This window comes from Pan paniscus, chromosome 3, assembly GCF_029289425.2.
Source record: "Pan paniscus chromosome 3, NHGRI_mPanPan1-v2.0_pri, whole genome shotgun sequence".
NCBI classification, from domain to species: domain Eukaryota; kingdom Metazoa; phylum Chordata; class Mammalia; order Primates; family Hominidae; genus Pan; species Pan paniscus.
Genome location: NC_073252.2, coordinates 188,267,675 through 188,294,706, shown reverse-complemented (window position 1 = coordinate 188,294,706; position 27,032 = coordinate 188,267,675). Strand labels below are relative to the sequence as shown.

The 27,032-nt window shown below is 36.6% G+C and overlaps 1 protein-coding gene across 1 annotated transcript; it reads left to right on the top strand.

Annotated features, from left to right (window-relative positions):
* Positions 1-24,442: 24,442 nt before the first annotated feature.
* On the top strand, positions 24,443-25,381 carry LOC129397704 (olfactory receptor 4K15-like). Its single transcript, XM_055112150.2, has one exon. The coding sequence runs from the start codon at positions 24,443-24,445 to the stop codon at positions 25,379-25,381; it is 939 nt and encodes a 312-aa protein (XP_054968125.2).
* Positions 25,382-27,032: the final 1,651 nt, after the last annotated feature.

Here is a 27,032-nt window from a genome sequence, read left to right as displayed (position 1 = left end):
TTAAAAGAGGCTACTACATACAGTATGCCACACTGAGGATATATCCTCAACAACATTGGTCCCTGCAGAAAGTCCCTTCATTCCAGACTTAAAGTACTATCTAGAGTAAGCCTTATGAGCCAAGAAGGATCTGGTTTCAGAGGTGATTCCTGTAGGGTAAGTATATCACAAACTATCTGATTTTTGAACTTCCACTTTTGTCCCATCCACTAACTTAAAAATAATTTTTCCTGAAGGATTTTTTTCCATATCTACCTGTTAGTCTTAGAGTTCTGAATGTATTATTTAGCTGATATGTTTACAGGAAAGATTATGAGTTTTCTCTTCCAACTAATCCCTAGGCCTTCTGGACTTCTTGCAGCAGAGTTTCACACACTAACAAAAGGCAACGTCTTTTTACAATCCTAGAACTTCTCAGACACTCAGGTTGGGGAAGAATGGTTTTTACAGGCCATTCAACCTACCGTGACAATACTCTAATTCCTTTCTAATTTTGCTTGTTCTACCATTTGGTCAAAGTAGTAAATGCACAAAAACTCAGTTATTAACATTAATAAAGTACATTCCAATCTGAAGACAATGATGATTAAATAATTTTAATATAAAAATGAACTTCTTTTCCCATCAGTATTGGCCATGTAAGTTTGTTTGTATTTGTTCTCTTCCTACAAAAAAAATTTAGAAATCTTGTCTTTTCCTCATTTTTCTCAAAATCAAGATTCCTATCAGAAGCCATTTTGGAAATTTTAGAGTCAGACAGATCTCAGTTTCTATTCCAGCTCTGCCATTTTCTAGTGTGTGACTTGGAAAATCAAGCTTTCACATCTGAAAAAATGGCAATAAATGTTATGACTGCTAGAATATAATGTTTGTAAAGTGCTCAACACTGATATAGTAAACAATAGCCAGTAAATGTATGAATTAGTTATTGGTAATTAACTCCCAGACTTGTTCATTGGTTTTAGTCCCAAATACAAAAACTATTTATAACTGTGTGGCTTGGGCAATAATAAAGAATCTAAAAGGCAGTTGATTTATTTGTGTTTCTCATTCCTTGAAGTTTCTGAGGAAACCTAAGCCTGTATAAGTAGGAGAGACACTCACTCTTTTAACTTTTCTGCATCTGCTTCCATCATTATCTTCCCTCAGTTTTTTTATCCCCACAATCTCTTTATCTCTGTCTCCCTTTTTCCTTTGTTAACTCTCTTTATTTGATTGATTTGCACTTATACTGTCTAATATCCTTTAAAGTCTTATTCTCATAGTTAAAATTATATTAGGATATACACATAAAATAATATTCAAAGTGCCGTTCTCTTTGTTAAAATACCGTATGAAGTATCTGGAATTTTCCATCTCCTTTCTCTGTAAAGATTAGGATCATGAAAACAAAAGTGATGTCTATGTCTTGGTTATCCTATGCCTACTGACACAACATTAGAAAGCATGCTAGCTTTATTTTTCCCAAAGGAATTCAATCACTGTTCTCAATGTGAAAAACTCTAGGTCTGTTTCCTAAATATCATCTACACTTTTATGATAGCATTTACTTAGCACTTACTCTATACCAGAGCATTTTCTGATGTTTTTCTTTCTTTAACTCATTCAAATTTCAAAACACAGGAGGTAGTGACTTTTAGGTATCTTTCTTTACAGAGAAGAAACTAGGGCACCAAGGAGTTTAGTAACTCACTCTAGAAAGTGCAGCTAGTAAATAGAAAATCCGAGGGTGCAAACAGTTGCCCCTTGTGTCTTTTTTTTTTTTTTTTTCAGACGGAGTTTCACTCTTGTTACCAAGGATGGAGTGCAATAGCACAAGCTCAGCTCATCGCAACCTCCACCTCCCAGGTTCAAGCGATTCTCCTACCTCAGCCTCCCGAGTAGCTAGGATCACAGGCATGTGCCACCACGCCTGGCTACTTTTTTGTATTTTTAGTAGAGACAGGGTTTCTCCATGTTGGTCAGGCTGGTCCTGAACTCCTGACCTCCCTACCTCAGGTGATCCTCCCACCTCTGAATTACAGGCGTGAACCACTGCGCCTGGCCGTGTCTACGCCCTTAAACACTGCCTTATCTTATATATTAGACATTGCTCCTGTATAAATTTTCCTTTCCCCTTTATCAAATGGGATATGTCTTGTTTTTAAATTGTAAAAACAAAAAATGATACTTCTAAAAATATAGCAAGTTAGGTTGGAAATAAAGCAGCACACAATTAGTTAAAATCTTTCCAGCTGTACAGATTTGGGGTAAATATTAAATATTTACTCATGGAAAGCTTATTTGCACCCCTCAAATAAAAAGATGTATGTTCTATGACTGTTTCTCTATTGATAACCTTCCATTCTAGCTACTACAGACTTAATCTCATTTCAAAACCAATGTCAGATAAATGTATCCACTTAATCTGTCCCTTTTTATTGAACAGTTAACCCATTTATGCCGGAGGTTGCCAGTTTTTGAATTGCAGACGTGTGAAAAATCAGACCTTGGCAATGACCTTGAGCAGTAGGATATAAATAACACTCATGCACTTAGTGTTCCAATAATGGAACACTAGGGATATGTAGGTTTAATATGTTTACAATCAGTCCATATTCTCAGACATACTGATAAGTAAAATAATGTTACAAATACATTTTACCATTTGTCTAGTTATTTCCTTACAAATGAATTCCATGAAATAAAATTGCTATGTCACACTTAAAAGAGTTTTTACTTCCATTACTCCATTGCCCTCTAGAAGGATTGCACACTTCACATTCCCATCAGCTGAGATGGAGAAGCACTGCTTCCTCAATTCCAAAGCAACAGAAGGATTAATAATTTTGTTCAGCAATGAGAACACATGGACACAGGGAGGGGAATATCACACACCAGGGCCTGTCAGGGGGTGGGGGGCTAGGGGAGGGATAGCATTAGGAGAAATACCTAATGTAGATGATGGGTTGATGGGTGCAACAAACCACCATGGCACATGTATACCTATGTAACCTGCATGTTCTGCACATGTATCCCAGAAATTAAAGTATAATAAATAATAACAATAATAATAATTTTGTTCAGGAAATGACATAAAAATAAAATCTAGCTTTTGAATTTGAAGAAAGGCTTTCTTAACCTCAATTTTTTTTTTTTCTTGAGATGGAGTCTCACTCTGTCGCCCAGGAGTGCAGTGCACGATCTCGGCTCACTGCAACCTTCACCTTCCAAGTTCAAGCGATTCTCCTGCCTTAGCCTCCTGAGTAGCTGACCTCAATTTTTAAAAATTAATATATATTTAATTAAAGTTTTACAATTTTACTTTTACATTTAAGACATATCACCTAGAACTTGTTTTGTCATAAACGATACTTAAAATTATATGATTCCAATATCGACTTACACATTTACCAATCATTGGCTATTATCATTTTGTGGGAGAAATACTTTATTTTCCCACACAAATGTAATACCTTCCTTATTATATACTAAATTCCCTAATATGTATCTAATTCTTCCTGTGTTTTTGTTCTATTTATCTGTTTAATTTTAGTCAAAATAATGATTGTTTCCTTCTTAGAGGTTCATGATATATTCTGATCTTTTACAGAAAGCCTCCCCAATTCCCATTACATTTTCTTTTCACAATTTACCTGAGTTTTGAAGTAAAATTTTGGATCCCTTTGTAACATTCCATTGTGTCTCCTAAGCACCGTAGCTGTTGCGTAGATTAGTTCAATGAGAATTCTTTATAACTTTGATTTTTTTAATCTATTAGCATGGCTGAATCTCCCACTTATTTAGGGTTTATATCAGGAAAGTTTGTATTTTCTTCAACAGAATGCATACATTGCACATTACTTCATTTATAGATATATCTTTTAATTATATCTTAAAATTTTATTTTACATATTTATTTAAATGATCTTATTAGAGTTTACATTATCCATTTAATTGACTACAGTTTTTAAGGCAGACAATTGGTGATTTGTGAAGATTTTAGTTGTGCTACTTTTCAAGAAGGTTGCTTGATCTAATCTTGTCTACATTACATTATGTCGCTGAGCCACAGCATTAGCAGGCTTTCTTCTTTATAGTCTTCATTTTATGTTTCATTTGTAATCAGGTGCTGACTATTGGTTTTAAAATTGTATTTAAAGCATCCTGTGTAAAATATTTATTAATTCTGCCATTTTATTAAGATTTTTTCTCAGCAATAAATTTTGAAATTTGTTCAGTAACTTCTCAGTACACTTATTCCCCAAAATTTTGGGGGAAATACTCTCTGAAATCAAATTATGCTGATTCCTCTCAGAGTCTTATGTGATATGCTGTGGGATTCCAAGAATATTCTTATGATAGATCCACTAAAGACTTTGAATAGGAGAACCAAGTGATCATATTTGACGTTAGAGAGATCTAAAAACAGATTATTAAAATGAACGAATTTGGGAAAAATGGAGGCATATAGTACCTTCAGTACTCTTTTAGTCTTTTCAGTTGTCGAGATCAGAAAATACATAAACTGAAATCAAAAAAAGAAATGACAGAGGAGGAAATCGAATTGAGAAATGTTTGAAAGTAAAAATTGTGCACCTGGAGATGGAATGTGAAGGACAGACAAGAGTGCCACACAGGTGTACACACCGGGCATCTGGGAGAATGGTAGTGACACGTACTGAAACATTGAAGTAGATTATAAGATAATGAGTTCAGTTTTCACGTGTTAACCTGAGGTGAAGTTGGGATTGCATTTGTATGTACCACGTCACAACCTGGAATTCAGGGATAAAGCTACAGATTTAGAATTCAATTTGTAGATACTATTTAAAATAAGCAACCTGATATTGAATTAAAAACCAATAGGTCAGAACTTCTGAGTCACACCAAAAATTAAGGTTGAGCTGAGGGGAAATCATCACTCTGTTTTAAAGACACAGAGAAGAAATCAGAAAGGTAGGAGAATAATTAGGGAAGAGCTTTCATAGAAATACTTAGATTGCAGTCAACTGCAATTAACAGAAAACTTGTTTTACAGTGAATGAAACAAACTAGGGTTTATTTTTCTCAGGTTACAAGGAGAAATCTGGAAATAAATTATTGCTGTCTTTAGTGAAGCAGTTCAACATGACCTTTGGGTTCTAAGTGTTTTGTAAATGTTTACTATGTTATTTGTTCTATATGGATCATAGAACTTCATTAGTTACTGCACCTTTAGGAATAACAATAGAATTCAGTGCATAAAAAATGGACCAGGAAAATACCATCTCCTAAGCACCGTAGCTGTTGCATAGATTAGTTCAATGAGAATTCTTTATAACTTTGATTTATTTGATTTATGATGGATGTCCTTTAACTTGAGAAGGAAAGTCCTCCAGAGAAGACATTGGTTTACATCTCATTGAACAGTTCTGGGTTACCTGCCCCACCTTAGACAAACCGATGGCCAAGGAAAATGGGATAATAGCAACTGGTTTGGAAAAATCATACATCATGCTCTTGACCTTGAATAAAGCTACTCTCTTCTAAAATTGAAAGATTTCAACCCACAGCATGAACAAATGGATTTCTGTTTGTAAGAGATGGGAAAGGAAATGACTTTGTAGAATACAAGAATCCAGGGGAGAGGTAATTACAGAAATAAGACCATGATAAATAGGATCAGATTCTACAGGGAGATCAAGGAAAATGATTATTGAAAAGAGATTATTGTATAAAGCATTCAGAATCCAGAGTTTCTTTCTATAGAGAATGAAACAAGCCATCAGTGGAAACTGAATTGTTTTGACATTGAATGAACAAACTGTAAGAACTGCCAATGAAGCGTTGAAAAAAAAAGGAATAATAAGGATTAGGAGGGGACACAAGATGCAGAGATTTGAGTCTTTTAAAAAGAAAGTTTATGATGTTGATAGGTAAAATTACCTAAAAGGTTGAAGGCTATTTGGGGAGAATGAAAGATGTACTTGAAGGGTGCTATCCTTTAAAGAGCAGAGCACCATGATTAGGAGCATGAAGTATGGTGTCCCACACCTCCAGGTACAAGTCTTGGCTCAGACACTTGATTCCTCTGACACTCAGTTCATTTATATAATGGGACTAACAGTCTCTGTAAATGGAATTTTATGAGGGTTAAAAGAGACAGTATGCTTAAAACAAAGTTCTTCATGAAGAAAGGACACACGCGTTATCTCTTAATATGATCATTGTTTAAATAACATTTTTACTTGCTAACAGGTATTCAGTTTTGTATCCATAATTTATGGTTATCGAGTTCCATCCACGCACTAAGATAATAATGTGTTATGAGCTAAACATGATGAATAATCTCAGTCTGTGCATTTGACCTCCATAGTTAAATGTACAAACAAAAACAAAACACACAGGTGAAACGAGATGAAATATATTAAATGATTGGCCTAAAAATTTCCATTTCAGCAGTGGAATAAGAAATTAAGCTAAAGAGAAGTTGCAAGTTAGTGAGAGAACATTAACGTGTGAATAATTGCTCTTAGCTGAGATTATTAGGATGGGACAACATCTAGCTAAGTAGTTGGGGGAAACATCTAAACATCCTTGAGGGGAAGAAAAAGGAAAAGTATATTAATGAAATAAGAAGGAAGTGACTCCGTTTGCCCCCACCCAATACATTCATAATTATCTTTCTCTTTCTGTGTAGTCACTCTCTGATCACTATAATTCTATTTCTTTACTTGTGTCTTTCCCAATTCAATGATTTCTGACTTAAATAAATGTAACCCATAAAACAAACTAGCAGGATCACCACATGTTCTCACTCATAGGTGCGAACTGAACAATGAGAACACTTGGACACAGGGTGGGGAACATCACACACCGGGGCCTGTCGTGAGGTTGGGGGGAGGGGGGAGGCATAGCATTAGGAGATATACCTAATGTAAATGACGAGTTAATGGGTGCAGCACACCAACATGGCACATGTGTACATATGTAACAAACCTGCACGTTGTGCACATGTACCATAGAACTTAAAGTAAAATAAAATAAAATAAAATAAAAAAGAGAATACACTTCAGCACCACTGATTCTGACTTTTCATCATTTTCTATCCTCAGGTGGTTTGAAAATCAGCTCCTCTACTCAAGTCAATTGATGGAATAAATGACTCCTTGGTTTCTGAGTTTGTGCTGCTGGGACTCTCTAGTTCTTGGGAAACCAACATTTTTCTCAACTGATATTCTCCTTGCTCCATTTAGGAATCATCCTGAGAAATCTCTTCATTGTATTTTTAGTAATCGCTGATTCTCACTTACATTCTCCTATGTTCTTCCTGCTTTCCAATCTCTCCCTCATTGATGTGGGCCTTTCCACCACCATAATCCCCAAGATAATCGCAGACCTCTCAAATGAATACAAAGTAATTTCTTTCCAAGGCTGTATGACACAGGTATGCTGCATCCACATCATGGGAGGGGCAGAGATGGTGTTGCTCACAGCCATGGCATTTGAAGTGTGTTTTATTCGTAGTCACTGCCTGGGTTACTGGGCTTATCCATGCCATTTCCCAGTTTGCTTTTGTTATTAACTTGCCTTTTTGTGGTCCTAATATAGTAGACAGCTTTTATTGTGACTTTCCCAGGATCATAAAAGTTGCACGTATAGATAGAGCCAAGACTGAGTTACCTGTTGCTGCCAACAGTGGCTTCATGAGCATAGGCAACTTCTTCCTGCTAATACTTTCCTATATCTTCATCACCTTCTGGAAGCGTTCTTCAGGAGACTTATCCAAGGCACTTGTCATGTTGTCAGCTCACATCACTGTGGTTGTTTGTTTGTATGTTTGTTTTTTTAACTCCATGCACGTTTCTCTATGTGTGGCCTTTCCCCCACATCTTCAATTGGCAAATACCTGTTCATTGCTGACTTTGCTATAACCCTGCCTTGAATCCTATCATCTATACATTAAGGAATAAAGATATGAAGATAGCCATACAAAGGTTGAGCAAACAGGCATTATGACAGATTTTGCTGTACCTCTAAAAATGTACATTTGCCTGCCTGTTGGACATCTTCATTTAGGTATCTGCCATTTAAACTGGCCAACTAGACATGTCACTTACTTACTGAACATGTGTCTACTGCTCCTACAGAGTATTTAATCATTGCTCTTACCACTATGGGAATGCAGTGGAATGTGAATCTACCATGATATGTGTTACTTTAGCAGACGGTAGCAGTATCTATAAATGAATTTTTATGATTTAACTTTTGATTATTTGAACTTAAGAAAAGATAGATGACAACCGTTCTGCTTCCTAAAAGGTTTACAAATAACTGCGAACTTGCTCTGGTGAATGTCAGGAATCATCATATGGAATGGTTATATACACAGGACTAGGAGCTCTACTTGCTTACTTAGGTTTGGTTCCCTCAGAAGAAGACCCAAAGACAAACTTTGAATGCAGGTAGTTTATTTGGAAGTTAGTTTTTGGAAGCATCAGTGGAGAGGTGACACCAAGAAATGAGGCATGCTTATGCTGATAAACATAACTGGGATGCAGGTCTACCACTACCCTTTAGGAGATTATATAGACTCCTGATTTAGAACTGTCTCATTTGAAGGGCAAAGTGTTTGGAGTATTTTGTCATTCTTAAAGAATGCATTAATCCTCGGTATATCCAGTCTGTCTCATGTAAAATATTCTGTGTGTATTTTAAGAAGCCAGAGACAAGCTACCAGGGAGACTTTCTGGTGCTAACAGTAATGAACCATCACTGGTAAAAACAAAGGGCAGCCTCCTAATCTCACTATATTTCCTACAAAAGTGCAAATTAAATTTTTTCCTCTTAATTTAAATAATATTAACTGGTAAGTGAGCATAGATAATTCTGTTATCTGAAATATTTCTGTTTCTCTAATTTCAACAATGTTTACAAAAACCAGAAGTCCAAGATGGTTATTCAACCATTGAGATGGTTCAGCAAGTGAGTGACCAGCCCATAGTTTCAGCTAGCACAGCTGGCCATCACCTGCCACCAACAAAAGTCATATGACTTCTGCTGCAGCAGGAATCTTAGTTTCAATACAAAACTATAGCTACAGGGGTATCTGGCAAGATGGTTGAATAGGAACTGCTCTGGCCTGCAGCTCCCAGAGAGACAAATGCAGAAGTCGAGTGATTTCGCATTTCCAACTGAGGTACCCAATTCATCTAATTGTGAGTGGTTAGGCAGTGGTGCAGCCCACAGAGGCAAGCAAAAGCAGTGTGGGGTGTCACTTCACCCAGGAAGTGCAAGGGGCTGGAGACTTCCCTCCCCTAGCCAAGGGAAGCCATGAGGGACTGTGGTATCCAGCCCAGATACTACACTTTTCCCACGGTTTTTGCAACCCACAGACCAGGAGATTCCCTCTTGTGCCTATACCACCAGGGCACTGGGTTTCAAGCATAAAACTAGGCAGCTGCTTGGGCAGACACTGAGCTAGCTGCAAGAGTTTTTTGAATAAAGAGTGAACACTCATCAGTGTGCTATATTCAGGAGACCCATCTCACATGCAAATACACACATAGGCTCAAAATAAAGGGAAGAAGGAATATTTACCAAGCAAATGGAAAGCCAAAAAAAAAGTAGGGGTTGCGATCCTAGACTGATAAAAGAGACTTTAAAACAACAAAGATCGAAAAATACAAAGAAGGGCATTACATAATGGTAAAGGGATCAAGGCAACAAGAAGAGCTAACTATTCTAAATATATATGCACCCAATACAGGAACACCCAGATTCATAAAGCAAGTTCACAGAGACCTAGAAAGACACTTAGACTCACACACAATAATAGTGGGAGACTTTAACACCCCACTGTCAATATTAGACCGAACAACGAGACAGAAAATTAACAAGGATATTCAGGACTTGAACCTACCTCTGGAACAAGCAGACCTAATAGACATCTACAGAACTCTACACCCCAAATCAACAGAATATACATTCTCCTCAGCACCACATCATACTTATTCTAAAATCGACCAAATAATTGAAGGTAACACATTCATCAACAAATGCAAAAGAATGTAAATCATAACAAACTGTCTCTCAGAACACAGTGCAATCAAATTAGAACTCAGGATTAAGAAACTCACTCAAAACTGTACAGCTACATGGAAACTGAACAACCGGCTCCTGAATAACTACTGGGTAAATAACAAAATTAAGGCAGAAATAAATAAGTTCTTTGAAACCAATGAGAACAAAGAAACAACACACTGGAATCTCTGGGACACAGCTAAAGCAGTGTTTAGAAGGAAATTTATAGCACTAAATGCCCACAGGAGAAAGTCAGAAAGATCTAAAATCAACACCCTAACATCACAATTAAAAGAACTAGAGAAGCAAAAGCAAACAAATTCAAAAGCTAGCAGTAGACAAGAAATAACTAAGATCAGAGCAAAATTGAAGGAGACCGAGACACAAAAAATCCTTAAAAAAATCAATGAATCCAGGAGGTGGTTTTTAGAAAAAATTAACAAAAGAGACCACTAGCTAGACTAATGAAGAAGAAGAGAGAGAAGAATCAAATGGACACAATAAAAAATGATAAAGGGGATATCACCACTGATCCTACAGAAACACAAACTACCATCAGAGAATACTATAAACACCTCTACCCAAATAAGCTAGAAAATATAGAAGAAATAGATAAATTCCTGGGTATATACACCCTCCCAAGACTAAACCAGGAAGAAGTCGAATCCCTGAATAGACCAATAACAAGTTCTGAAATTGATGCAGTAATTAACAGCCTATGAACAAATAAAAGCCCAGAGCCAGATGGATTCACAGCTGAATTCTACCAGAGGTACAAAGAGGAGCTGGTACCATTCCTTCTGAAACTATTCCAAACAACAGAAAAAGAGGGAACCCTCCCTAACTCATTTTATGAGGCCAGCATCATCCTGATACCAAAATCTGGCAGAGACACAACAAAAAAAGAAAAAAAGAAAATGTTAGGTCAATACCCCCGATGAACATCAATGCAAAAATCCTCAATAAAATACTGGCAAATCAAACCCAGCAGCACATCACAAAGCTTATCCACCATGATCAAGTCAGCTTCATCCCTGGGATGCAAGGCTGGTTCAACATATGCAAATCAATGAAGGTAATCCATCACATAAACAGAACCAATGACAAAAACTACATAATTATCTCAATAGATGCAGAAAAGGCCTTCAATAAAATTCAACACCCCTTCATGCTAAAAACACTAAATAAACTAGGCATTGATGGAACATATCTCAAAATAATAAGAGCTATTTATGACAAACTCATAGCCAATATCATACTGAATGGGCAAATGCTGGAAGAATTCCCTTTGAAAACTGGCATAAGACAAAGATGCCCTCTCTCACCACTCCTATTCAACATAGTACTGGAAGTTCTGGCCAGGGCAATCAGGCAAGAGAAAGAAATAAAGCTTATTCAAATAGAAAGAGAGGAAGTGAAATTGTCTCTGTTTGCAGATGACATGATTATATATTTAGAAAATCCCATCATCACAGCCCAAAAACTCCTTAAGCTGATAAGCAACCAAAGTCTCAGGATACAAAATCAATGTGCAAAAACCTCAAGCATTCCTATACACCAATAATAGGCAAACAGAGAGCCAACTCATGAGTTAACTCCCATTCACAATTGCTAGAAAGAGAATAAAATACCTAGGAATACGGCTTACAAGGGATGTGAAGGACCTCTTCAAGGAGAACTACTAACCACTACTCAAACAAATAAGAGAAGATGGCCGGGCATGGTAGCTCACACCTGTAACCCCAGCACTTTGGGAGGCCAAGACAGGCAGATCATGAGGTCAAGAGATCAAGACCATACTGACCAACATGGTGAAAACCCATCTCTACTAAAAATACAAAATTTAGCTGGGCATGGTGGCATGTGCCTGTTGTCCCAGTTACTCAGGAGGCTGAGGCAGGAGAATCACTTGAACCTGGGAGGCATAGACTGCATTGAACCAAGATCATGACACTGCACTCCAGCCTGGGTGAAAGAGTGAGACTCTGTCTCAAAAAAATAAATTTAAAAAAAAAAGGGAGGGCACAAACAAATGGAAAAATATTCCATACTCGTGAATAGGAAGAATCAGTGTCATGAAAATGGCCATACTGCCCAAAGTAATTTATAGATTAAATGCTATCCCCATTAAGCTACCATTGACTTTCTTCACAGAATTAGAAAAAACTATTTTAAATTTCATATGGAACCAAAGATGAGACTGTATAGCAAAGACAATCCTAAGCAAAAAGAACAAAGCTGCAGTCATCAGGCTACCTGACTTCAAACTATACTACAAGGCTACAGTAAATAAAAACAGCATGGTACTGGTACCAAAACAGATATATAGACCAATGGAACAGAACAGAGGCTTTGGAAATAACACCACACATCTACAACCATCTTATTTTCAACAAACCAGACAAAAACAAGCAATGGGGAAAGGATTCCCTATTTAATAAATGGTGCTGGGAAAACTGGCTAGCCATAAGTAGAAAGCTGAAACTGTACCCCTTCCTTACACCTTATACAAAAATTAATTCAAGATGGATTAAAGCATTAAATGTAAAACCTAAAACTATAAAACCCTAGAAGAAAACCTAGGTGATACCATTCAGGACATATGCATGGGCAAAGATTTCATGACTAAAACACCAAAAGCAATGGCAACAAAAGCCAGAATTGACAAATGAGATCTAATTTAACTAAAGAGCTTCTGCACAGCAAAAGAAACACCCTGTTCATATCAGAGTGAACAGGCAACCTAATGAATGGGAGAAAATTTTTGCAATCTATCCATCAGACAAAGGGCTAATATCCAGAATCTACAAGGGACTTAAACAAATTTACAAGAAAAAAACAAACAACTCCATCAAAAAGTGGGCAAAGGATATGAACAGACACTTCTCAAAAGAAGACATTTATGCGGCCAAAAAACATATGAAAAAAAGCTCATCATCACTGATCATTAGACAAATGCAGATCAAAACCATAATGAGATACCATCTCACGTGAGGTAGAATGGCAATCATTAAAAAGTCAGGAAACAATAGATGCTGGAGAGGACATGGAGAAACAGGAACACTTTTACACTGTTGGTGGGAGTGTAAATTAGTTCAACCATTGTGGAAGACAGTGTGGTGATTCCTCAAGGGTCTAGAACCAGAAATATCATTTGATCCAGCAATCCCATTACAGGGTATATACCCAAAGGATTATAAATCATTCTACTATAAAGACACATGCACACATATGTTTATTTCAGCACTATTTACAATAGCAAAGACTTGGAACCAACCTAAATGTCCATTAATGATAGACTGGATAAAGAAAATGTGGCACATATACACCCTGGAATACTATGCGGCCATAAAAAAGAAAGAGGTCATGTCATTTGCAGGGACATGGATGCAGCTGGAAACCGTCATTCTCAGCAAACTAACACAGGAACAGAAAACCAAACACCGCATGTTCTCACTCATAAATGGGAGTTGAACAATAAGAACACATGGACACAGGGAGGGGAACATCACACACTGAGGCCTATCACAGGGTTGGAGGCAAGGGGAAGGAGAGCATTAGGACAAATACCTAATGCCTACTAGGCTTAAAACCTAGATGACAGGTTGATGAGTGCAGCAAACCACCACGGTACTTGTATACCTATGTAACAAACCTGCATGTTCTGCACATGAATCCCAGAACTTAACGTATAATAATAAAAAAATCTGTAACTATAGATCAAAATTAAGTAGGATTTTCTTCACCACTACACAGATAAATCAAATGAACCAAAGGATACTTTAAAACTTCAGTACCCGTCCATCACTAGAATAGTTATAACTAATTCACCTTGTATCTTTGCTTCTGATTTGAGAAAAGTCTATCAGATGATGCTCCTAATCTAGGATAACTCACATAAGAAGTCTCAAGAAACAAGGCTTGAGTAGTCTGTCCATAAGTCATGCTTACCAACAACACAGAGCTCTACAGTTGCCCACCTCAGAAGCTACTCTCCACAGTAAACATATTCTACACTATATCAACACTGTTCAGGGAGTGTATTGTTTGTTTCACTGGGTTCTGACTATATTTCAGGCCCTAGTTAGATACTGGAATCTGCTTTACTCATAAAAAAGAATCCAATGACAGATGATGATGAGTCAAAACTGAGATATATCTTACACTCTATAATAATTTCTTAATGTCTCCCTTACTTACCTTACTCCTTCACATTCAAACCAAATTTAAGAAGGGTTTAATATCAACTTTTTGTATATACCCACTGGGATATTCTAGAAGTTTTCTAAAATTTCCAGAAACATCGAAGGTTTCTTCTCAATGAATTCCTGGGACTTCTGGACTCTCCAGAGCAAAGGATCTTTCAGCACCAAATGGGGTGCCTTCTATACAATCCCAAAGCTCCCAAGGATTACGACTCAGGAAGGCCTATTCTCATATCATAATCCATCATTCTCTAAACAGGAATTTGGTTGCTAACAGCATTGTTTGCTAACCCTTTATGCTAGGAAAATCCTGAATGAACCACATAGAGGAAGCCTCCAAAATACTATAGAAATTATTTGTCATGAAAATGAAACTAAATGGTAATGCCTAGGTTTTCTTCTAGGGTTTTCATGGTTTGAGGTCTAACGTTCAAGTCTTTAATCCATCTTGAATTGATTTTTGTATAAGGTGTAAGGAAGGGATCCAGTTTCAGCTTTCTACATATGGCTAGCCAGTTTTCCCAGCACCATTTATTAAATAGGGAATCCTTTCCCCATTGCTTGCTTTTCTCAGGTTTGTCAAAGATCAGATAGTTGTAGATATCCGGCGTTATTTCTGAGGGCTCTGTTCTGTTCCATTGATCTATATCTCTGTTTTGGTACCAGTACCATGCTGTTTTGGTTACTGTAGCCTTGTAGTATAGTTTGAAGTCAGGTAGCATGATGCCTCCAGCTTTGTTCTTTTGGCTTAGGATTGACTTGGTGATGCGGGCTCTTTTGTGGTTCCATATGAACTTTAAAGTAGTTTTTTCCAATTCTGTGAAGAAAGTCATTGGTAGCTTGATGGGGATGGCATTGAATCTATAAATTACCTTGGGCAGTATGGCCATTTTCACAATATTGATTTTTCTTACCCACGAGCATGGAATGTTCTTCCATTTGTTTGTATCCTCTTTTATTTCATTGAGCAGTGGTTTGTAGTTCTCCTTGAAGAGGTCATTCACGTCCCTTGTAAGTTGGATTCCTAGGTATTTTATTGTCTTTGAAGCAATTGGGAATGGGAATTCACTCAAGATTTGGCTCTCTGTTTGTCTATTATTGGTGTATAAGAATGCTTGTGATTTTTGTACATTGATTTTGTATCCTGAGACTTTGCTGAATTTGCTTATCAGCTGAAGGAGATTTTGGGCTGAGACAATGGGGTTTTCTAGATATACAATCATGTCGTCTGCAAACAGGGACAATTTGACTTCCTCTTTTCCTAATTGAATACCCTTTATTTCCTTCTCCTGCCTAATTGCACTGGCCAGAACTTCCAACACCATGTTGAATAGGAGTGGTGAGAGAGGGCATCCCTGTCTTGTGCCAGTTTTCAAAGGGAATGCTTCCAGTTTTTGCCCATTCAGTATGATATTGGCTGTGGGTTTGTCATAGATAGCTCTTATTATTTTGAGATACATCCCATCAATACCTAATTTATTGAAAGTTTTTAGCATGAAGCGTTGTTGAATTTTGTCAAAGGCCTTTTCTGCATCTATTGAGATAATCATGTGGTTTTTGTCTTTGGTTCTGTTTATATGCTGGATTACATTTATTGATTTGTGTATACTGAACCAGCCTTGCCATTCAGGACATAGGCATGGGCAAGGACTTCATGTCCAAAACACCAAAAGCAATGGCAACAAAAGCTAAAATTGACAAATGGGATCTAATTAAACTAAAGAGCTTCTGCACAGCAAAAGAAACTACCATCAGAGTGAACAGGCAACCCTCAAAATGGGAGAAAATTTTCGCATCCTACTCATCTGACAAAGGGCTGATATCCAGAATCTACAATGAACTCAAACAAATGTACAAGAAAAAGAACAAACAACCCCATCAAAAAGTGGGCGAAGGACATGAACAGACACTTCTCAAAAGAAGACATTTATGCAGCCAAAATCATGCTGCTATAAAGACACATGCACACATATGTTTATTGCGGCATTATTCACAATAGCAAAGACTTGCAACCAACCCAAATGTCCAACAATGATAGACTGGATTAAGAAAATGTGGCACATATACACCATGGAATACTATGCAGCCATAAAAAATGATGAGTTCATGTCCTTTGTAGGGACATGGATGAAATTGGAAATCATCATTCTCAGTAAACTATCGCAAGAACAAAAAACCAAACACCGCATATTCTCACTCATAGGTGGGAATTGAACAATGAGATCACATGGACACAGGAAGGGGAACATCACACTCTGGGGACTGTGGTGGGGTGGAGGGAGGGGGGAGGGATAGCACTGGGAGATATACCTAATGCTAGATGATGAGTTAGTGGGTGCAGCGCACCAGCATGGCACATGTATACATATGTAACTAACCTGCACATTGTGCACATATACCCTAAAACTTAAAGTATAATAAAAAAAAAAAGAAAGAAAATAGGACCTACTTGAAGGTTGAGGATAGAAAGAGGGTGAAGATTAGAAAACCATCTATTGGGTACTGTATTTTCTAACTTGGTGTTGAAATAATCTCTACACCAAACCCCCATGATATGCAATGTACCTATATAACAAACAAGCACATATACCTCTGAACCCTAAATAACAAGTAAAAATATCATTAAAAAAAAACACATGAAAAAATGCTCACCATCACTGGCCATCAGAGAAATCCAAATCAAAACTACAATGAGATATCATCTCACACCAGTTAGAATGGCACTCATTAAAAAGTCAGGAAGCAACAGGTGCTGGAGAGGATGTGGAGAAATAGGAACACTTTTACACTGTTGATGGGACTGTAAACTAGTTCAACCATTGTGGAAGTCAGTGTGGCGATTCCTCAGGGATCTAGAACTGGAAATACCATTTGACCCAGCCATCCCATTACTGGGTATATACCCAAAGGACTATAAATCATGCTGCTATAAAGACACATGCACACGTATGTTTATTGCAGCATTATTCACAATAGCAAAGACTTGGAACCAACCCAAATGTCCAACAATGATAGACTGGATTAAGAAAATGTGGCACATATACACCATGGAATACTATGCAGCCATAAAAATGATGAGTTCATGTCCTTTGTAGGGACATGGATGAAATTGGAAATCATCATTCTCAGTAAACTATCACAAGAACAAAAAACCAAACACCGCATGTTCTCACTCATAGGTGGGAATTGAACAATGAGAACACATGGACACAGGAAGGGGAACATCACACTCTGGGGACTGTTGTGGGGTGGGGGGAGGGGGGAGGGATAGCATTGGGAGATATACCTAATGCTAGAAGACGAGTTAGTGGGTGCAGTGCACCAGCATGTCAGATGTATACATATGTAACTAACCTGCACATTGTGCACATATACCCTAAAACTTAAAGTAAAATGAAGAAGAAGAAGAAGAAGAAGAAGAAGAAGAAGAAGAAGAAGAAGAAGAAGAAGAAGAAGAAGAAGAAGAAGAAAATGAAACTAAGCCTTTAGAACGTAACAGGGGCAGAACTGCACAACAGGAGTCAGAAGACCTTGGATGTGGATCCAGTCCTGCTGCTTCCCAGCTCCGTGACTTCCAGTAAACTACACTCACAGAGATACAACCTCTCAACAAGATGCATTTTATGAGTTTATTGTGAAAATTAGATCAGACAATGTGAGTGAAAGCTCCTGACATGTGAGGTATATTCAGATTTTCTGATTTTTCTTTTTGACTTCTACATATTTTTACTTTCTCTTTAGGAAATGTTCTGTCTCGAAGTATTTCATGGTAAAAATTAACACTTGGAACGTGAAGATATACCTTTCCCATACTGAACATCTCATTCTCATTAAATGAATTACCACAGTATTCTTTCTCTGGCTATTAATTCAATTGTATAGTATTACTAATACTAATACTAATACAATCGTATAGTATTACTAATACAATGGTATAGTATTACTAATACTACGTTGATTTGTAAATCAATATAAAATAATAGTGACACCTTTCAAGGAAAGTAGTGAGGGTGAGAAGGCTTGCATGGGCTTTGGTAAAATCTGCAGCACTCTGATCAATATGCTTATAAGCATATTTTCATATGGACATTGACTATTTATCTCATCTTTTTGTATATAATTCTTAAGAAGACTTACATCATTCAATATACACTAAACTGTTCGACCCAGCAAGCCTATTCTTAGGTATTTAACTAGGTGAAATAAAAATTTGAGTACCATTAAGTACATGAATGCTCATACAGTTTTATTCCTAATCCCTAAAAATTTATTATAACCCGAATGTCCTAAAGTGGTGAATATATAATAAATGTTTACATCATACAGATGTAATGAAATACTGCTACTCACTCATATTTGTGGCTTAAAAATTTGATCTCCTAGAGGTAGTCAATAGAATGGTGGTTACCAGAGGCTGGGAGGGGGGTAGCAGGGAGAAGAGGATGAAAAGAAGTCAGTTAATGGGTACAAAAATACAGTTAGAAAACAGGAATATGTTCTATGTTCAATGGCACAGTAGGGTGAAAACAGTTAACAACAACTTATAGTATATTCAAAAATAGCTAGAGGAGAAGAGTTGGAATGTTCCCAGCACAAACAAATCATAAATTTTGGAGGTGATGGATCCCAATTACCCTGATTTTATCATTACACACTGTATGCATGTATTAAAATACCACATGTATTCCACAAATATATTATGCATAATTTTTTAAAAGACAGAAAGCCACTACTAATACGTGCAACAACATTTATAAATCTATAAATCTCAAGTGCAGAGTGAGGAAACCCAGACTCGAAAGGAACATACTGTATCATTCTGGAAATGCAAATCAAAAGTACTCAATGAGGGTAGCTCCCACTTGTTAGGATGTCTGTTATCAAAAAGAGACAACAAGTGTTTGTGAGGATGTGAAGAAAAGAGAATCCTTTTACGTTGTTGATGGAAATGTAAATTAGTACAGGCATTATGGAAAACAGTATGAAGGATTCTCAAAAAATTAAAAATAGAATTATCATATGACTCAGCAATCCCTCTGCTGGATATATACCCAAACAAGTGAAATCAGCACCTCGTAGAGATGTCTGCACTCCCATCCCATGTTCATTGCAGCATTATTCACAATAGCCATGATATAGAAAGAACCTAAGTGTCCATCCATGGATCAATGGATAAAGACATTCATACATATATAATATATATATGAATACTATTTCATTTCAAAAGAAAAATATACTGTCATTTGTGACAACATGGATGAAACTTGAGGACATTATGCCAAATGAAATAAGCCAGACACAAAAAGAAAATTACTGTATGATCTCACTTATATGTGAAACCTAAAATAAAAAAAACAGTAAATAGGAACAGAGTAGAACTGTAGTTATTGCAAGGAGGGAGAGGAAGGGAATAGGGAGAAGTAGGTCAAAGGTTACAAATTTGCAGGGAGGTAAGATGAATAAATCTAGAGATGTACCACATGAGGACTATAGTTAATAATATAGTATTACATACTGATAATTTCCGAAGAGAAAATTTTAGGTGCTCTTACCATAAAGAGGTATCTATGTAAGGTGACAGATATGTTAATTTGTTTGAATATAGCAATCATTTCACTATACATATATAAACATCATATTGTACACCTTAAAAATATACAATAAAGATAAAATTTCAAAAGAGGAAAGGCAAACTTACAGGAATATAAAACAGATCAGTGGTTGCCTAAGTCAGGGATATGGTGGTGATTGACTACAAAGAACCACAGGAGATTTAGGAAAATTTGGGGTGTAATAAGACTATCACATACTCTGATAATATGATGTTTACCTAAATGTCTATGTGTAACTGCAGAACTATATACTGAAAGGCTTTAGTTTTATTACATGTTAATTATGCCTTAATAAAAATGAGCAAATATTAAATTATAAGTTACAAAACACAAAATGAAAGGAATTAATTTATTGCATTAAAAAATCTTATTGTGTTAAGATTCATAGAAATCATGTACTCCCTCCAGCTCTCGTGGAAACCAACATTCTTCCCCAGGCCCCTCACTTAGTAGCAGTGTGCCATGGACAAGTCACTTAGCCTCTTTTATCCTGTTTTCTCTTCTGTAAATGAGTCTACATGTTATCATGATTAAATGAGATAGTACTGGAAAGTGTTTTTAGAGTATCCCAGCAAGTGAATAAGCATTGAATCCTTATGTCTCTGACTAGGAAATTATGATCTCTAGACCTCAGATCATGTCGTGGCTGGGCAGAGCAAATAAATTCATTTAAATGATTTGAGACCTGAAAATGAAAGAGATAACAAAAGAATGGGAGGCAGAGAGAGAGATCAAGTAAAGGAGGGTGGGTGGATAGGAACAGCAAGGGAAGGATAAAGGAAACAAATGAGGACTTAATAAGCATAGCTTTTCAGATCTAATTAATTAAAAATATCAACCAAAAAGAAGATAAAGAAAAATCACCACTGATATATGTTGGTATGTATACTTCTCACTACTGATACAAACAGTAATAGAAGGATGCACTCCAAGCTTAGTAGTTGTTATATCCAAGAGTGGACAAGAGTGAGGAGAGACAAAGAGGCCTTCAACATTTTCTCCAAACACATCTAATGAATTGTTTAAATCATTAAATTAGAATGCATTAATATCTTTTTTCTTTAATAAAGTTGTGAATTATCACTTACAAAATGTTCATAATCTGGTTTTATACTCAAATTGCTAATTTTCAGAACTCTGCTCAAAGAAACCCTGAAAATAATGAGATCTAAATTATTTAAATCTCATCATTAAACAAGAAGCAGAAGTTCATGTAGGCCCTTAAATCATGAGCACAGTGGTGAAGTGCCAATGTTGAGGTAGCTGTCACCTTCCCATCCACATAACTCACCTAACTTCTGCTGGAACTGGAATTTACTATCTTATTTCAATTTTATGACATGGTAGATTCAGGCCAAACAAAAGAGTGTTATATCCTTCTAATGGACAGAATAATAGAACCATTTTACTTTAACAGATTTATTGAGTTTTAATTGATGTCCATAAGCTGCATATATTTAAAGCACACATTTTGATGAGTTTGGACATATGCAAACACCTATAATATCATCACCACAATCAAAACAATAGATGTATCCAGTGCCTCCAAAGTTTCCTTGTGTCTGTCTTTGCTTGTGTGTGGTTTCTTGTGTTTGGGGTGCTTATTTTTATTCTTTTGGGTTTTGTTTCTTGGTTTTGTAGAAACATTTAACATGATAATTACCCTCTGAACAGATTTTGAAGTATGCAATACCATGTGGTTAACTATAGGCATTTTGTCGTACAGCATATCTCTACAACTTATTCAATTGAGTATACCCATCAGATACCTCCCTATTCTCCCACTTCCTGAACCCCTGGAAACCACTATTGTATTCTCTGCTTCTATGAGTTTTACTATTTTAGATATCTCATATAGGTAGAATCATGCAGTATTTGTCTTACTATGACTGGCTCATTTCACGCTGTATAATGACCTTAAGGTTCATCCATGTTCTTGCAAATGGCAGCATTTCCTTTCTTCTTAAGGTGGAAAAATATCCCATTGTATGTATATACCACATTTCTAATTGATTCATCTGTCCATGGACACTTGGGTAGTTTTCATATCTTGGCTATTGTGACTAATTCTGCAATGAACATGGGAGTGTAGATATGTCTTCGACATATTGATTTCATTTCCTTTGGCTGTATATCCAGTGGTGGGATTACTGTGTCATAGAGTAGTTCTATATTTAGTTTTTCGAGGAAATTCCACGCTGTTTTCTCTAGTTGCTGTACCACTCTACAGTGCCACCATCAATGTATAAGGGATCCCAATGTCTTCATCTCATGGCCAACACTTTTATCTTTAGATTAAACTTTCTAATCTTAAATTTTTAGTTGTATTTAACTGTTCTAACTTGAACTAGCATTGAAAAGGGTTCAGTATTACACAATGTCTTCAATTCAGGGCAAGTTGGAAGCTAAGGATCCCTGAGGACAGCAAAAGTCTTCCCAAACACTTGGCTCTGTCTAAAACACAGAGTTGGAAAGTTTCCAACCCAGAGACTACTCTTTACAGTGTATATATGCCACACTGAGGTGGATGCACTGTCACCCACACTGGTCACTGCAGAAAACAAGTTGGACTTCATTTCAAACTTAGGATAGAATCTTGAGTAAGCCTTATCAGTCTAGAAGGATCTTCTTTCAGAGGTGATTCTTAGAGGGTAAGTATATCACAAGCTACCTGATTTTTGAACTTTTACTTCATCTCATCCACTAATTTAAAACTATTTTCTGTTTTCTATAGTATTTTTTATACCACCATATGTATCTTAGTATTCTGTTATTTAGTTTATGTGCTTACTGAAAATGTTATAGGCTTTTTTTCTCCCAACTAATGTCTGGGACTCTTACAGCAGTCTCAAACACCAACTAAAAGCACAGTCTTTTTACAATCTCGGAAATTCCCAAACACCCAAGTTTGGAAAGAATGGTTTATACAGGCTATTCAACTTACCCTGACATTTTTTAATTTGAGGGAGATTTTGGCTGTTCTCTCATTTGACAAAAATAACAAATGCAGAAAAACTCAGTCACTCACATGAACAGGGTGAAGTACAGTCCAATTTGAAAACAATCAATGACATTGAAATGGTTTAAATAAAAACATAACCTTGCCTATTTTTATTGATCATTCACATTTATTCATCTGGATTACCTCTTCATAAAACAAAATGCCTTATTTTGCAAATCTGGTTAATTTTCTTAATCTTCTTAAAATCAGGATTCCTGTCAGAAAGCCATTTCTAGTAGGAAAGTTATATTGGATGCTTTGGAGTCAAACAGACCTCAGCCTATATTCGAGATTTGCTACCTTCTAGCTTCATGACTCGGAGATGTCAAGCTTTCACATCTGGAAAATGACAAAGCTATGAGCATTGAAATATATTTTTAAAGTACTTAACACAGACATAATATGTGTGTACATATCATGTGATACATAATATATGCTAATCAATCAATTTTAATTGTCCAGTTTACAGTCTGAAAAAGGTCAAGGAAAAAAGTAGAAAGAAGGAGATAAAAAATGACAAAGGAAGAAAGAAAAGGAGAAAAGAAGAAAGGAAAAAAGGTTAAAAGAAGGAAAGGAGAGAGGGTCCAAGAAAAGAGAGAAGAAAGAAGGGACGGATAGGGGAATTAATTGGCAAAAAGGTCTTCGATTTCTGCCTTATGGAAAATATGAATATCTCCACAGATGTCAATTTAAATCACAGATGGATAGTTTAAATACACATGAACTTATATTTTATATTTTCTCTCATGAAGGACAGTCAAGACTAAAAGTAGCTTTCACATATCCATCATTTAAGCTGATCTTAAAAAATTAATCTCTCCTATCAGTGAGAGTCAAGGGCCAGTCAACGAATGACAATAAGTGGCATTACTCAGGCCAAAAACTATATAATTTCGCAGACATAACTTCTCATGGGGAAATTCAAAATGCGAGGAAGTACATAATGCTATAAATGTATAGTCAACACCTGAGGTGTTTTTTGGAACATAAATGTCATTTCTCAAACTATTTGTTAGACAGTTTTTCCTATGGTTTGTAATAGACTGGTTCAATTCAGTGTGCACATACATATGCACTTAGAAATAAATTTATTTCTGAGAAATATGTGTTTTGATCATAAACGTAGCTTTAGTTTGTGCCCTGGTTTCACCCTAATAAAATAAAGAACCTCCAAGTAGCTTTATTTTAGAGCTATGCACTGAAGACAAGTCTCTCTGATTCCCTGAAGGAGAGGTAGACTCAAAGCTTGAAGAAATTATTTATGAAGAGCATTTACTACTGATATTTTTAGTCAGATAATAAATTTTTGATGCCTATAAGAGCTGTACTTTTAATGTGTAAAGTTTTTGACCTACCCTTCTACACCCAGCTAGTTCCCTTTCTTAGTCACAAGGCTGAACACACGTCTAAATTCAAGAAATATTTGTTTTCAATTTTGAGTTTAGCACAATGCTAAGATTTCAGTTTTGTACATGAAACATATTGATCTGCTCACTAGTACCTGACATTAAGTTATTTCTATTCTAGAAGTTCTTAGTTCATCTCTTTTTCTTTAGGTCCATTAGAACATACTGTACTAAATGGAAGAAGCAAACCAGTCTGCCATGTCTGAGTTTATGTTTCAGGGACTTTGTGATTCAAGGGAGTTGCAGACACTCCTCTTTCTGCCATTTTCTGTACTCTACCTGATGACTGCTGTGGGTAACACCTCTGTTGTACTACTCATCATCACTGATCTCCGTCTCCATTCCCCCTTGTACTTTCTCTTAGCCAACCTCTCATTTGTTGACTGTTGCCTTTCCTCAGTAACCACTCCTAAATTAACCACAGACTTTTTAAAGGAAAATAAGACCATTTCCTTTGCAGGCTGTATGAGTCAGATCCTCTGTGTGCATTTCTTTGGAGGGGGTGAGATGGTGCTTCTCGTGACAATGGCCTACGACCGTTATGTGGCCATCTGCAAGCCACTCCATTACTCCAGCATCATGGACAGAAAAAAGTGCATCTGGCTAGTTTTGATATCATGGATCATTGGCTTTGTGCATGCCATGAGTCAACTGGCAGTGATTTTGGATCTGCCCTTCTGTGGATCTAGAGTAGTAGATAGCTTTTTCTGTGATATACCTTTGGTGATCAAACTAGCCTGCATGGATACTCATACTCTGGGAACAGTGATAAATGCCAACAGTGGGACTTTGGCAACAAGTTGCTTCATTCTCTTGCTGATTTCCTATACCTGTATCTTATTAAGTCTGCGCCTTCACTCTAAAGATGGGGCATCGAAGGCACTCTCTACCTGTACTTCCCACATCACAGTGGTGTTGCTGTTTTTTGGACCCTGCATCTTTATCTATCTGTGGCCACTCAGCATCACTTGGGTGGACAAGTTTCTTGCAGTGTTTTACACAGTAATCACACCTCTCCTGAATCCAGCCATTTACACACTGAGAAATAAAGAGATTAAGAATGCCATAAAGAGACTGTTAAATCAGCATTTGCACTTAAGGGATAATTTTTAGATATGTAATCAGAAAATTCACTGTGTGCACCCCAGTTTGACTGCATTTTGAACTGTAAACTGAACTTTGGATATTACTACTTATTCATATCTGTAAGCTATTAGTAGGCCAGATGTTTGATTTTTCCATTATAAAAATATGTTTATGAACCTAACATTTAGATTCTTACCAGCTGGGCAAAATAATAATTCTGCCTAAATATTTCTTTGTATATGTTAAAAAATTATCAGATGATAGCAATGACAATAATTGTAAAAATAATTGCCATAATTCATTAAACAGTACCTATGTTTTCAATACTGTGCAAAGCTTTTTACCTAGATTATGCATTACTTACAAAACCACTTTGAGCTAGTTATCACTATTCCTGTTTTTAAAAATACATGATATATCATCCTAATTCTAACTTAGCTAGAGAGGGTGCTGATGATATTTGAGTGGTCTGCATCTACTTAGAAAACAAAATGATAAATGGATCAAACCATAGTATTATTGCCCCATCCTTCATGACACAATCCCTTTAAGTTTTCAAGTCTTTAACTTTTAAGTTCAGGGGTACCTGTGTAGGTTTTTTCCATAGGTAAACTTGTGTCATGGGGTTTGTTGTACAGACTATTTTATCACCTAGGTATTTAACCTAGTATCCATTAGTTATTTTCCTGTTTCTCTATCTCCTCCTATCCTCCACCCTTCAGTAGGCCCCAGTGTCTGTTGTTCACCTCTATGTGTCTATGTGTTCTCATCATTTACTTCCCACTTGTAAGTGAGAACTTGTAGTATTTGGTTATCTGAACCTACATTAGTTTGCTAAGGATAATAGCCTCCAGCTCCACCCATGTTCCTGAAAAAGGACATGATCTCATTCTTTTTTATGACTGCAGAGGATTCCATGGTGTAAATGTACCACATTTTTTTATCCTGTCTATCATAGATGGGCATTTAGGTTGATTCGATGTCTTTGCTATTGTGAATGGTGCTTCAGTGAACATGCACGTGCCTGTATCTTTATAATAGAATAATTTATATTCCTTTGGGTATATATCTAGTAATGGGATTGCTGGGTGAAATGGTGGTTTTGTCTTCGTGTTTTTGAAAAATCATCACATTGTCTTCCACAATGGTTGAACTAATTTACACTCCCACCAATAGTATGTAAGTGCTCCTTTTACTCCACAACCTTGCCACACTCCCACCAATAGTAAGTAAGTGCTCCTTTTACTCCACAACCTTGCCACACTCCCACCAATAGTATGTAAGTGCTCCTTTTACTCCACAACCTTGCCACACTCCCACCAATAGTAAGTAAGTGCTCCTTTTACTCCACAACCTTGCCACACTCCCACCAATAGTATGTAAGTGCTCTTTTTACTCCGCAACCTTGCCAGCATCTATTGTTTTTTGACCTTTTAATAATAGCCATTCTGACCGGTGTGAGATGGTGTCTCATTCTGGTTTTGATTTACATTTTTCTAATGATTAGTGATGTCTACCTTTTTTTCATATGATTGTTGGCCACATGTATGTCTTCTTTTGAAAAGACATGTTCGTGTCCTAGGCCATACCATTCAGGACATAGGCACAGCCAAAGATTTCATAATGAAGACACCAAAACCAATTGCAACAAAAGCAAAAATTGACAAATGGGATCTAA

Bases quoted from the DNA above. Each gene is read 5' to 3' on its own strand.
- LOC129397704 (XM_055112150.2), top strand. From the start codon at position 24,443: ATGGAAGAAGCAAACCAGTCTGCCATGTCTGAGTTTATGTTTCAGGGA.